The following is a 14,250-nucleotide window of genomic DNA, read 5'->3' as shown; positions in this document are numbered from 1 at the left end:
ATTTTAACAATCGTAAACCGGCCTTTGTCTGAGTGCTGAGAATGCGAATCTGCATGTCAAGTCTACAAAATTGCGCTCGACGATAGGCGGGGACTTTGTTCAACACGGTGATAATTGCACAAAAAGTTAAGCGAAGTATTAGTCATCCTAGCAAGTTTTGCCTTTGGAAAGGGGCGCGGCTCGCTGTTCTCCGCAAAGATTGGTGGGCGGGGCTTCCTGCCAAGCCTCGGTTCCATCCGCGCCGGCGTTTCCGAAGCTCTGCTGTAGAGGGGAAGATGGCGGTGGGTCTGTTCGCTCGGTTCGGCTCGCAGACTTTATTTGCTCCGTGGCTTTATTCGGCAACTGGCCGGGTGAGAAGCTCAAAACCTCTTCTTCTACTTCGGCCACCGTTTCAGCTCTCTGAGGGAGGCGGTGATTTTATAGTTGCCGTTTCTAGCGAGTCCCGAAACGGCGCCCTGAGTGTTTTATTTCCCCCATAAAAGAGACCCTGGAAGCGCAGTGCGGTGGCAGTAGTGAAAGATACACCGTTTCTGGACAGATGCGGAATAATAACAAGTTAGTTGCTATTAACTAGTAATAATTAAACCCCCGAAACTATTAGTATTATTAACTAGTAATAGTTAAACCAAAAGTTTAACTGTTACTAACTCATGACTTTCGAGGAAGCGTTCAGTACGTAACCTCAGTCTTCTATACATATAATAGTACTTTTTATCGATGAGTTTTTAAAAGAACTGTTCTCTAATTGTTGCCTCTAATTTTTGACCATGAGGAATACAATAAACCAGTTCGGTCGCCATATAGCCTTTCTGTTAAGACAGAAAGTTGCCCAGGGTTTACCATCACGGAGATAATCTATACTTTATATGGGATATGTGGGGTATACACCCCATTATAGTATATACCCCATTATAACATCTATCCCTGCAATTCCTTGGTTCCATATTAAAGTGATTTTATTGTGGCTTTATCTTAATTTAATATGTCCTATGTTGTGTGGGGGTGTTTGTCATGACTCTGCTAAATGACATTTGCTAAATAAATAGGAGTCCTGCCAAACTTTGCTGGAAGGGAGGATCTGGCCAACTTTTCTTTGCTATAAATTGCCTAAAAATGTTGTGGTTATTTTAGTAATATTTCTTATTAATACACCTACAACAAATTCTTAAGAGTTTAGTGAGTGTTTTTTTTTTTTAAACTTTGTCTGGGCACTAGTTCAAAAATATTTGCTGCTGTTACTCAAATTAGTCCTGCTGGGATTCCTTTGCAAAACTTGTGTAACTTTTACCATTTTTTTAAGCTTGCTGATAATTTTTATGTAGAGAGCATAGTGCTCTTGTTATCTTCTTAGCAGCCTAGAATCTTTTTTCCCAATTGATTCAATTTCTCATATAGTTTTTTTTTCTTTACAACTTTATCTTTTTTTTATTCTTCTGTTCATGTTTATATTGCATTTAAGTGGTACAGATATTATGGTAATACTAATAAATGTCTTTTAATTACAGGAGTTCAAATAAAACAAATAGCAATACATGTATTATGTTACTGAATCACTTGATAGATAAAAATATCTTGTGGAGCTGTTTTACTGGGAATTTTGTACATAAATGCAGCTCATAGTATGGGTAATGCTATTTCCCAATCAAAAGAAGCAGCTTGCTAATAACTTGAAACTCCTATATAATTTTTTAACATATGGATGATTTGCCTAATTTTTAGATGAACTACTGTAATTTATTTGTAATGATATTTATATTCCAATTCACCCATCATAATCCCATTTTAACATCAATGGTAGTCTTAATCTACCTTTACCCATTTTTCTCAAGTTAATGATATCAGGAAGAACAGCACAGTTGGGCAAATATGTACAAAGTTCATACCTTCAAATTGCAGGTTGCTCAAACTGTCTGATTTCTTGTGACAGTATCCCAACTTTTTTAAAAAAAAACATCGAGATTTGTAATCTTTTTCTTATTTACTTCCAAATTAACACTTAAGCAGAAGAGAATTTGATACAATGCTTTTTTGTAATCACTGGCTACTTCTTTGTTTAAAACAAATGTTATTCTTTTATCACCAAAGATAAAATACAAAACAAAGAAAAGGGAAAAAAGAAACAAACTAACAAATATCCAATACTAGCAACAAAAAGAAAAAAAAACTTGTGTGCAAAAGAAAAATAGCCCAAATATCAAATACATCTATATTAAACAAGAAAAAATCCACCGTGGCTGAATGCTGAAAGACATATCAAAACTCTAATATATTCCCCTCCCCTTATATAAAGGCTCTAGAACTAGTTACAAACTTTTCCATTGTATTTAACAAAAATACTATATTACATAAATATCCCTGATGTGGAAATCTATTTGTTTAATAATCAAATTGACCCGACATCAATAGTCAACAGGTTACCCCAAAGTTAAAACTAATCTTCAAATCCCTCTGTTAACCATCTGTCATTGTATTTAACCTGTAGAAAATCCACAAACGGCTTCTAGTCTCTTATAAATTTGTCTAATCTGTTGTCTCTAATCAGAACAGTTAATTTTGCCATCTCTGCTAATTCAGTCAATCCCACTCTTCAACAGTGTCTCCTTTTTCTTCCAGTGCTTAGCATATATAAGCCTTACAGCAGTCACCATGGAAAGAAATAAAGTTCCAAACTGTTTTTCAATTGGTTTGTCCATAATACCTAGAAGAAAAGTTTCAGGTTTCATTAATATTTGTATTCTGAATATTTTCTGTATTACCAATATTACATTTATCCAATACGATTTAGCATACTTACAAGACCACCACATATGATAGATTTTGGTTGCATTTCCCAAACTATCACTCTATCTAGGCCAGCGGTTCTCAACGTTTGTGTGATGGCGACCCCCATCACACAAACGTTATGCGCATGTGTGGCGGCGCTCCCATGCGTGGCGTGCATGCGCGGTGGTGTCCCATGTGCTGGGCGCATGCGTGGCGGTGTCCCCCATGCGCAGCGCGCATGCGTGGCGCCGCCCCCGGAGGGGAGAAAATGGCGGATCGCCGCCTTTGGCGACCCCCGAAAAATGATCGATCGACCCCAAATGGGGTCGCAACCCATAGGTTGAGAACCGCTGATCTAGGCTCAAATAAAAAAATCTTTCAAACAATAATTCAAAGTAAATTTTAAACCATTGGTCTAGCATTATATTGTAGCCAAACTTTTGACCATTTTACCGTACAATTTTTAACAGATTCATCTTCCAGATTCATCTTAAAAAACATTTTATAAATTTTAGCAATTTTTAATTCCTGCAAATACAAAAGTTTAATCTTTCAAAGATCATATAATAATTAAATCAATCACAAACAAATCTTTCACTTACTAATTGTACTCTTGTATTTATCTTATCTTCTTTTTATCTTCTTCAAATATCAGTAGATCTCGATATATCATTAGAATTAGAATTTTCATTAATGAGAGTCACCTCCAAATACTTTATTTATTTCATAACTTTAACCCAGTTTTAAATTCCATTTCCTCTGTTCTTCTGCATTCATATTCTTTGTCAATATTGTTGTCTTTAATTTATTTCTTTTTAAACCTGCCACTTCTCCAAATATTTTAATATTTCTCATAACGTATTCAATGTTCTCTATCAGGTTTTGCAAAATCAAAATCAAGTCATCAGCAAAAGCACAAGTTTATACTTATGTGCTTTTCCTTTTACTCTGACATCTTATCTAATGTCCCTATTTAGCAGTTCCAGTAGATAAATAATAAGGGGGGATAAAAGACACCCCTGTCTTGTTCTTTCTGGAGTTTATAAAGCCCAATCCAAAATCCATTTTTGACTACTTTAACGTAAAGTTCTAATTCAAATTATCAAAAGCTTTTTCTGTACCTAAGAAGATTAGATTAAAAGATTAAAACAGGCAACCTGTTAGTCGCTATGATGTTGTAAATGTTCAATTAAAGGAAGATTATTCCCACATTGTCTTCTAATTGTCTTTTGGATAGAAAACTACATTGGTCTTCATGTATGTAATCTCAAAAAAAAAAAAATTAAAGTCTTTCAGCTAAAATGGATGTAAACAGTTTATAGTCATAGTTAAGAGAAATTGGTCTGTACCAATTAAGAAGTCCCTCCTTAGGTATCAAAGAAGTGTAGGCATTTTTCCATGAATTTGACATAGAATTTCCTTGTAGAATAAAGTTCATTAAGTCCTTCATTGGAAGAAGTAATTGTTTTTCAAAGGTTTTATAGAATCCATCCAATAAACTATCTCAGTGCTTTACATATCTTAGCTCTATTAATTGCTTCTTTTATTTAAAAGGTTATTATTGGACTGTTCAAAATTTGCTTGTAATTTTCCAATAGTTTAGGAAGATTTTGAGTCAATATGTAATCATCAATATGTTTTAATGAAACTACATGTTTCTTACATAAATTAGTGTAATAGTTCTTTATCCATGTAAGTCTTATTTCCTTCCTAAAGCTTAATTGAGAATTAAGCTTGAGAATCCAAATAAAACTGCAGGTTCATTCCGTTTCCAAAAATCTTACTGTTTATTGAATACACTGCATGGTATTAGCAAAACTAACTCTGAGGTTCCAATACCAAATACCAGACTTAAACAATAATTTTCCCAGCTAAGGCCCCAACTTCTTAACATAATCCATATAAACGAATTCACTTTGTTACAGAAACCATCTGCTTGAAATCCGCACCTGTTATGGTGTCCTTGAAAAGTTTCAGGCTCTCATGGTCTTCAGTGGAATCGTTTTATCATCTTCTTTTCTGTCTGTTTTCTTAATTTATGCACTAGCCATCCCCCTAGTTATTTGCATGTTCAAAAAAGTATTGTTTTTGTATATTTCAATATCTGAAACAGTCAACAAGGAAATTTGCTGTTGTAGTAGTTTTAATTCGTTAAGTATATTAAGATTTTCTGGTGATTTTCGAAGTTTCTTTCAGTTTAATTTCATCTACAACACTTCCAAAGAAAGATTTATAAGAAAAATGGGAGAATTTAATGTTAAAATTTTATAGAAGTATTTCAAAGTTACATGTTATGTCACAAGAGATGAATGAAAAATTAGACAATTATATATTATATATTTTATATATTTTAAATATATATAGATTAGACTGGATAAGACAGATACAAAATTAGATTTATTGGATTCAAATTTATTATTAGATTTAAAAGGAAGAAAAATGAAGACTTAAAAAGATGCTAGAAAATTTGGAAAAAGGCACAAATTTAAAAGATACAATTGTAACAAATTTTCAAATGGTTTAAAGATGATAAATTAGATTTTTTCCAAGGAAATTGATAAAATTTACAGAATAAATTCAGTGTCAAGACTGCTAACATCGGATGTTCTTGCTTGCCATATATGAAGAAGCAAAAATGTTTTATTTAGCCCTCATATCACTTCTAGAGTTAAAGCAGACAATACTAGCCTAGTGGGTGGGAAAATATGCTAGTTAACCATAACAATATTTCAGCACAGCATTGCCAAGGTCAGCTGTAACAGGAGGCATACAGGAGGGACAATTCACACTTCACACTAATTGGAGAATGTGATTGATGACTGTAAAATGAAGGAGTGAGTTATGCTTTGTTACGGGTGATTGGGGGTGGGAAGATTCAGTTTTTGGCTTCATTATTGTACATGCCGAAGCTATGTAGCAATAAAAGGATTCTTTAAGGTAAATAAGCCTCAAAGTTCTTTGAAAAGTTGCTTCTTTTCAGAACCATAACATCCAGTATATGCAGCCAGAAGATAAGTGCCAAGAGATGTCATGATTCAATTTATAAGAAAAGCTACCAGTATTAAAGAGCAAATGATGCAGAGACATTACAACAAAGATTCAACATCCTTGGAAAGAAGTGTAAATATTCAGAGAAATTCCAATTACAAGGAAACACTTGTAATACTTCTTCCTAACAGATCTTTTAAAGCAAGATAGCATTCCCTTTCATTGGGACAAACTGGAAGGGGTTATTTTTACTTTTAAAAATCAATGTTTTAAACTAAATTCAGTACCCAAAGTACAAGATTTTCTGGAAAGATACAGAACTGCACAATTTCTCAAAAGGTAAAGATCAATTAACTTAAGAATTGGGTCTTAAAAGATGAAAAAGAAATTCTAGGCTGCTAAGGAGATAACAAGAGCACTATGCTCTTTAGGATAAAGGTTATTAGCAAGCTTAAAAAAATGGTAAAAGTTACACAAGTTTTACAAAAGAATCCCAGCAGGAGCTAATTTGAGCAACAGCAACAAATATTTTTGAACTAGTGCCCAGACAAAGTTTTAAAAAAACACCCACTAAACTCTTAAGAATTTTTTGTAGGTGTATTAATAAGAAATATCACTAAAACAACCACAACATTTTTAGGCAATTTATAGCAAAGAAGAGTTGGCCAGATCTTCCCTTCCAACAAAGTTTGGCAGGTCTTTCTGTCTTTTAAGAACTATGTTGTGGTTCTGTTATAATGGTAATGATACAGAGCATCTTCCAGAAATATATGGTATACGTCAGTGTTTCCCAAACTTGACAATTTTAAGGCATGTGGACTTCAACTCCCAGAATTCCACAGCCAGCAACGCTGGCTTTGGAATTCTGGGAGTTGAAGTCCCCATGCCTTAAAATTGTCAAGTTTGGGAAACACTGGTATATGTAAATAAACCATTCAGATTAAGGATCACCAATGTAGGAATGGAATCTTCTGGACAGCATCCATATCCCTCTGCAGAACTTCCTTCAGAGCATAATGTTTTGGGGGCAATTTACATTGTCAGAATTACATCATCTAAAGAAAAAACAATGAAAGGACATTTTTCTGGTGCATGTCAGGAGCATTGGATCAATTATGAGCTGAAATCTTACTTTGCCAAGTAATGTTTGTTTAGTTATGACTCAATTTATTGTGTGAATCCAGTTTTATTTTATAAAGCATTATACTCTTTTGTAAACCAATACTGATTTATTTACTAGACACAGTTAATCAAATCATGCCTTTAAGTAATGAGTGAAATTAGTGGCAGACTTTACCTAAAATGTTTTTGTAACGATCATGGCAACATCAAGACATGTAAAGCAGAATATTTGAAAACATTTATACACATTGTCACTTACTATTATTGACTGCAGCAGCTGCCTTGATGCAATTGTTACAGTTGAGAAATATCTCTAGGTTAAAATGATCCTTTTTCTTTTCCAGCGTTTCACCCATGGAACAAACGTACTATGTCAAACTAAGAGTCCTCAAGGCAGCTTCTTTTCACCACTTCAGAAAGTGATGCTATCACCAGATGCTTTTCATGGAAAAGTGGCCTTTATCACAGGCGGAGGTACAGGCCTTGGAAAAGGGATGACAAATGCGCTGTCTAATCTGGGAGCAGAATGTGTTATAGCAAGCCGGTAAAAAACAAATAAAACTTATTACAGCTCCATGTTCTCTTTATTCCCACTAATCCTAGTTGGATGATAAATACAAAGTGTTTCTTGCTGGATAAACCCCTCTTTGCTTTGTTTAATGTTGTATACTGGATGAGGCACAACAGTGACAGACTTTTGCTGCGAGGGCAGAAAAATTCCCAAGAGCATGTTTGCTTCTTCATTTTCTGGAGAAATCCATAAATTCTCAGATCATCTAAAATAGTAGTAGCAACAATTCTTAGATTTAAATACCACTTCACAGTGCTTTACAGCCCTCTCTGAGTGGTTTACAGAGTCAGCATATGGCCCCCAACAATCTGGGTCCTCATTTTACTGACCTTGGAAGGATAGAAAACTGAGTCAAACTTGAGCCGGTGAGACTCGAACTGCTGGCGGTCAGCAGAATTAGCCGGCACTAACTGCGTTCTAACCATTGTGTCACCATGGCTCTGATACATACCAGTAGCCTCCTAAAGACCCTAAGATTGAGCTCTGAGTCCCTTTAGTGCAGGGGTGTCAACTCGCAAATCACATGACGTGTTGCGATGTATCGTGACTTTTTCCCCATTGCCGGAGCTGGGTGGCATCCGGCCTCTGGGCCGGTAGTTTGACACCCCTGCTTTAGTGCATCAATCTGCTGATAGTATAGATAATAGTAACCATTATATAAAGAACAATATGAAGAATCTGTAACCACATTTTCAAAAGCATATAGCACTGTATATATAGTATATTTTTGTAGTTGTCAAATATTTTACAAGGTATGTACTTATGTAAGTTATTGAGCAGCATGATGGCCTAGCGGTGAAGATGCTTTCTTCCTATTCGGAAGGCTGAGAGTCCAATCCATGATGTAATGGCAGGTATTTCTCTTCTAGGCCGCCAAGAAAAAATATTTGCTGCAAATTCAGTGTGGCATCAGGAAGGGCATTTGGCCAGTAAATGCTCAGCTCCATCCAGTAGCTCCAACTCTACCCCAAATTAAGGGGTTATACGGTCATAAAAAGGGAGTTTTTATTATTATGTAACCTATAGGAACTCAGTCTTATTTATAACTGTTTGCAGGAATCTTGATGTATTGAATCAAACAGCAGAAGAAATATCTTCCAAAACTGGAAATAAGGTATTTAAAATTGTTATTAATATCAATGCATAACATCTGAATCTAGTATTTTAAATTTTATTTAAATTTAAATTATATTTTAAATTTATTTTATTTTATTTTTGCTGCTAGTAGTTATGTAATTATTTTACTTTATTACCAGATTCATGCAATTCAATGTGATGTGAGAGATCCAGAGTCTGTTACCAATGCAATCAGTCGATTAATTGATATGGCTGGGCATCCTGATGTAAGTAATTAAAAAATTTGATTTATTATTCCTGGAAAAATAGTGTAAGATGTAACAAAAAAGAATGTCATATAAGTAAACTAGTCAAACAAAAGGCAATATAAGTTGCCTTTTATTGTAATTTAAAAAGTAAGATTAACTATCATATATATGTATACTAATTGATCATACCCATAAAGCCCCATCCAGTGAAATAGGCCATAATATAATATAAGGTAAGCAAATCAGAATCTCATGAAAAATAATTTATCAAAAAACTAACCCAGTAGATTCAGGAATTGCTCCTTGTCTCTTAATTAAACATTTCTCCAGTAGAAATGTTGACTTGCACTGTGAGCATACTTTTGATAATGTACAGTATTTTCCATATTGACAGAATTTTGTGCAAATTGTTTTGGGCAAAATTTTAGTGTAGTATGTTTATATCAAGTTTAATTTCTGGAATGAAAGTCATATGATCTTGGAGTGACGTGTCAGGATTTGTAATTCAAAACCTTGATCTAATGACAAAAACTAATTTTGATTGATATTCTGAGAGACTGTAGTGTGTGGCTACACAAACCTTTTCCTCCCTTCCATTCCCCATCTAGTTCAGGACTTTGTAGTCTCTTGTTTTGGGGTCCTCTTTGGAATATTGTACCTCTTCCCTTCCACTCCTTCTCCAGCTGCACATTCCATCACATCAAGGTTGAGAAACACTGGAGTAAGCAATAGTGGTTGACTTGCATGGATTACTTTATTATTAGCGTCATTGTACTTGCCAGTTAGCAAGTTTAGACACAGCCGTGAGAAAAGTATGCACCATTCGTTTTTTTTTATTTTGTTAACCTATTTCAACATACAGATACTTGATTTTTATTATAACAATAGTGATAGATGTAACAAACAAACACCATTTACATTTTATAGTCCATTGTGTAATTCAAGTAAACCGCAATGCAAATTTTTTCATGTGGAAAACGCAAGTACCTTCCCATACTCATCACTATCTCAAATACCTAAAATTACAATCAGGCGCACCAGATCTGGTCCACAGGATTAGAACATCATTAGAGAGGATCTGGGAGGACACTATTATTTAAACCTCAGAAATTTAGTTTGATTTATTCTTTATTATTGATGAATGTGGTATCACACCTAGATTGAAAGAGGATATGAGGATTTTAAAACAGGGTTCTTCAAACTTGGTCTGAGTAATTCTGGAAGTTGAAGTCCACAAGTCATAAAAGGGCCAAGTTTGAGGAACCCTGTTTTAAAAGATGCCAACTAGGAGCCGAGGTGGCGCAGCAGTTAGAGTGCAGTACTGCAGGCCACTTTAGCTGACTGTATTTCAGCAGGTCAGCGGTTCAGATCTCACCGGCTCAAGGTTGACTCAGCCTTCCATCCTTCCGAGGTAGGTAAAATGAGGACCCAGATTGTTGGGGGCAATGTAAATATATATATATATTGCTTACTGGTGTACACCGCTTAGAGAGTGCTTGCACTTAAAGCGGTATATAAGTCTCATAAATAAATAAATAAACTAATTGCAAGAAAACACTCAAAATCTCATAGCTGAAAAATAAATCTCCATTGAGTAGTGGGAAACAATTCCTCCTAATGTCAGAGTCTGGTAGACATTTATAAGAAATAACTATTTGAAATTATTTCTGTCAGAGAGGTAGTACCTGCATTAAAGCCAAGAGTGTACTTTCTTTTTCCATAGAAAGAAATGGCATACCTGTTAATTTTTGCTGAATAAAAAACTTTCTTTACATAGTATTTGAATGAAGATAAAATAACGAAAAACAATTTTAGATAAGGTATACTTATTTTTTGACACGACTATATTGAAATAGTCTCATAGTCTCTACAAGCTTTTAAAGCCAGAAGTATCATTTGACATGACAAGTTTTCATTGCTAGTCTTCTGTTTGTATAGAAATTGGTAGGTGCTTATTTGTTATCTCCAGTAAACTGTAGATCAAATTTAATACAGATCTAATGTATTTTTCTTTATTTCAGGTAATAATAAATAATGCTGCTGGAAATTTTATTTCTCCTTCTGAACGTCTTTCTGCAAATGCATGGAAGACTATCACTGACATTGTTTTGAATGGTACTGCTTATGTAACTTTGCAAATTGGAAAAGAATTGATTAAAGCCCAGAAAGGTAAACTGAGATTGATAAACATCACTTTTTTGTCACTGAATGAAAGTGACATCTATGTTTATTTCCTTGCAGATGTCTGGAAATTTCAGTTTTTAGTATAGTTCATTATTCTGATAATAGGCCTCATACTTTGTTAGTTTATTAGCAAACCCTTTTGGGAACATGAGGCAACTTTTTTTACTTGTCCATCTTCTGGAGAAAAAGAAAACAGCTACTTTACAGTCATCAGGTACCAAAAGAAGAGCGGCTGTTAGCCTGTCTACATTTCAGATACAGTAAATGTTGCTTGTAGATATAAATTATGCGAACTATATAGACATTTTATGAATGTTAGGCAGTTTTCACAGAACCCTTGTAACAATATGATTATTGAAAATAATTATCACTATTATGATTATCTGACTCCTACAAAACATCTTGGCTTTGTTTCTGACACTACATAAGCCAAACAAAACAAAGGAAATACCTGCAAGACTTTTATATGGCTGCTTAAACATTATTTTGCAACTTTTTTGCAACATTTGTAAAGCACATTTAAAAAGAATAAGATCATTAATTATGCTAGATATTATCTACAATTTAATTATATGTCATATATTTTCTCTTTAACTTTATATTGCCAGTAACATATTCAACATGTTCTTATTGCTTAATGTGGAAATGTGGTCAAAGATATGCTCTGTTTCTGTTTTATTAACAGTTGGTCAACAAAACTGCAGCCTTTGGAACTGAGCTGCAAAGTAAAGAAATAAATATATATTAATTCATTTATTTGTCGAATAATGGTGGCTTATTTGCAAATCACAAATAATATACAAATAATAGTTTTTACAGTTATTAAGTATGTATCGTCCCTTTCTGTTGCCAAAATAGTGCTATCAACATGAGTACGAATTTCTTGTTTAAAATTGTATTCTTTCTTATTCTTTTTGAAATGGATGCTTTTAAAGTCTACAAACCAAAAAACTGAAATTACTGCATAATGCGCATCTGTATGAATAGATACTGATACACAGATACAAACATGTCTATAAAGATTTACATGTAAATGCTACTATCTAGGTCTTCACTGATACGTCCTGATTTCTATAAGAAATATAAGAAAAGCTCAGTCAACTGTCAGGTCAAAATTTATAACTTATGGCCCACATTTATTTTCCTGTATGTTTCAGGGGCAGCGTTTCTGGCCATTACAACAGTCTATGCAGAAAGCGGGTCTGGGTTTGTGGTGCCCAGTGCTTCTGCCAAAGCAGGTGTAGAAGCCCTGTGCAAGTGAGTACTACTTAAAAATGCATTACTTTTTCTTAATACCTTTGATTCTCTCCTTGACAGGTAAATTTAGCGGTTTTACTGCTTCTCCTTTAAAACTTTGTTTTAGATCTGTCTATACTTTTCACAGAAATGTAGTCTGTGCTTATTTACCAGCCTTACATTTTGCTGCAGCTATATTAATGTTTGGATGTAGAATATTTAATCTTTGATTTCTAGGTCTCTTGCAGCTGAGTGGGGTAGATACGGCATGAGATTCAATGTGATTCAGCCAGGTCCAATAAAGACAAAGGTACGTTATTACCCACTAAGAAATTAACTGAGATCTTTGCAGTGACCAGAAGCACTGCCCCATACAGGGTTGTATTTACCTCCAATTTTTGGCAAAACTGCACCCATCGCAAGTCAATGGTTTGCTTAACAATTGCGAATTTGCTTAACCACCACCAGCACAAAAAAAGTCATAAATTGGGTTGATCAGATGAGTGACCCAATTTACAACTGTCAAGAGTTAGAGTTGTGATAGGTCGTAACTCAAGGAATTCCTGTAATTGTGAGTGACCTTTTAGAAATAGAAATACTTTGGGAAGAGTGGAGCAGTGCTTCCTTGAGATCACATGTTTTATTTTACTGTTTGTTTGTTTTGCAAGGCACAAATCTTTTTGCTATACAATTATTCCCCCCCCCCCTTCAGGGAGCCTTCAGCCGCCTGGATCCCACGGGGATATTTGAGAAAGAAATGATCCAGAGAATTCCTTGTGGTCGTATGGGAACTGTGGAAGAGATCGCCAACCTTGCCACCTACCTCTGTAGTGATTATGCAAGCTGGGTTAATGGAGCAGTAAGTTGATCCTGGGTGCATGAAGCTCACTGCTGCTGTTAGAAAAGTGTAATTACACACAAATGTCACCTGATTCCTTGAAGGCATTTAATTCCAGCATTTTTACGGAGCTCTGTGAGCTTGATGAGAATGCTTTATGAATCACTCTTTAACTTTTTAGAAACCACCAACTACCTAGTGGAAAGAATGCTTTATGGGCAAATTTAGTACAGTTCAGTAAGTCACAGAAGTTGACTACTTTAAAGGTATTTTTTCTTGTACAAAAGTTCTACTGAACTAATTCAGCTGATCATTTGAATTTCTTAATGAAACAACCTCTGCATCATTCTTACAGGTCATTAGAATGGATGGTGGTGAATACGTGAATATGGCTGGAGAATTCAATGAATTACGTAAGGTAATAATTTACAAGGAAAACTTTGTAACAAAAAATTGCAAAATGGAAGATTACATTGGATGTTTAATCAATTAATGCTGCCCTCCATTCTGCTATAATTCCCATCGTAGTTCTCGTTTTCCTCCCAATATCAGCTTTTGATGCTTGGTAAAAAGATCCAGGCCTCATGAGGCTATTCCCACCTCTATCCACCCACTTTTAAGAGGTATTTTTCCTCTTAAAAAATTAATGTATTACTGTATACTTTTAATGGAATACTAAGCTTAAGTCCCATTGATTTCACTTGGAAAACTTTGAGGATCTGTTCTGCTCTGAATGCAATTTAAGAACATTCTTCCTGGCTGGGTCATACCCATATCGACACACTACATGATGATAGTAGAAAATTGGCATCTCAACTACACTGTTTTCTTTTCTATGCTAGGTCACCAGTGACCAGTGGAATATCATGGAACAAATGATACGAAAAACAAAAGGCTCATAATTTATATTTTTACGTGACTTTTTATATAGCTTATTTCTAAAATGTTCTATATTCTAGTAATAAAATGCACTGCTGCTGATAATTATCTGTATGTCCATGTGTATCCATTTTAAGTTCACAAATCACAATATTACATTCTTTAGAAGCAATATTTTAACAGGCATACACAAATTATCATATGTTAATACATTCATAGTTTCTTTTCGTATATGGGTAGTGCTTGATTTACGACCACAATTCGGTCCAGAATTTCTATCATAAGTTGTTGAGGTTAGGCCCAATTTTGTAACAACTTTTAGACAGGCATTAAGTAAACCACCA

General features: G+C 34.6%; 1 protein-coding gene across 1 annotated transcript; it reads left to right on the top strand.

The window, feature by feature from the left end:
* Window positions 1-149: 149 nt before the first annotated feature.
* DECR1 (2,4-dienoyl-CoA reductase 1) lies at window positions 150-14,014 on the top strand. Its single transcript, XM_039346729.1, has 10 exons — window positions 150-350; window positions 7,218-7,417; window positions 8,501-8,558; window positions 8,701-8,787; window positions 10,791-10,938; window positions 12,111-12,210; window positions 12,427-12,499; window positions 12,902-13,048; window positions 13,383-13,445; window positions 13,870-14,014. The coding sequence occupies exons 1-10, from the start codon at window positions 276-278 to the stop codon at window positions 13,927-13,929; spliced, it is 1,011 nt and encodes a 336-aa protein (XP_039202663.1). The 5' UTR covers window positions 150-275; the 3' UTR covers window positions 13,930-14,014.
* Window positions 14,015-14,250: the final 236 nt, after the last annotated feature.

The sequence above is a fragment of the Crotalus tigris genome, unplaced genomic scaffold (genome assembly GCF_016545835.1).
Source record: "Crotalus tigris isolate CLP2741 ecotype Arizona unplaced genomic scaffold, ASM1654583v1 scf7180000018017.554538, whole genome shotgun sequence".
In the NCBI taxonomy this organism is placed as follows: Eukaryota; Metazoa; Chordata; class Lepidosauria; order Squamata; family Viperidae; genus Crotalus; species Crotalus tigris.
Note: the sequence above shows the minus strand (reverse complement) of the source record. Positions and strands in the feature narration are given on the sequence as shown.

What these genes read in the sequence shown, in the direction of transcription:
- DECR1 (XM_039346729.1), top strand. Translation starts at nt 276, where the DNA reads ATGGCGGTGGGTCTGTTCGCTCGGTTCGGCTCGCAGACTTTATTTGCT. An exon ending in ATATGGCTGGGCATCCTGAT is followed by an intron (nt 8,788 to 10,790) that starts GTAAGTAATTAA and finishes TCTTTATTTCAG; the next exon opens with GTAATAATAAATAATGCTGC. An exon ending in CAGGTCCAATAAAGACAAAG is followed by an intron (nt 12,500 to 12,901) that starts GTACGTTATTAC and finishes CCCCCCCTTCAG; the next exon opens with GGAGCCTTCAGCCGCCTGGA.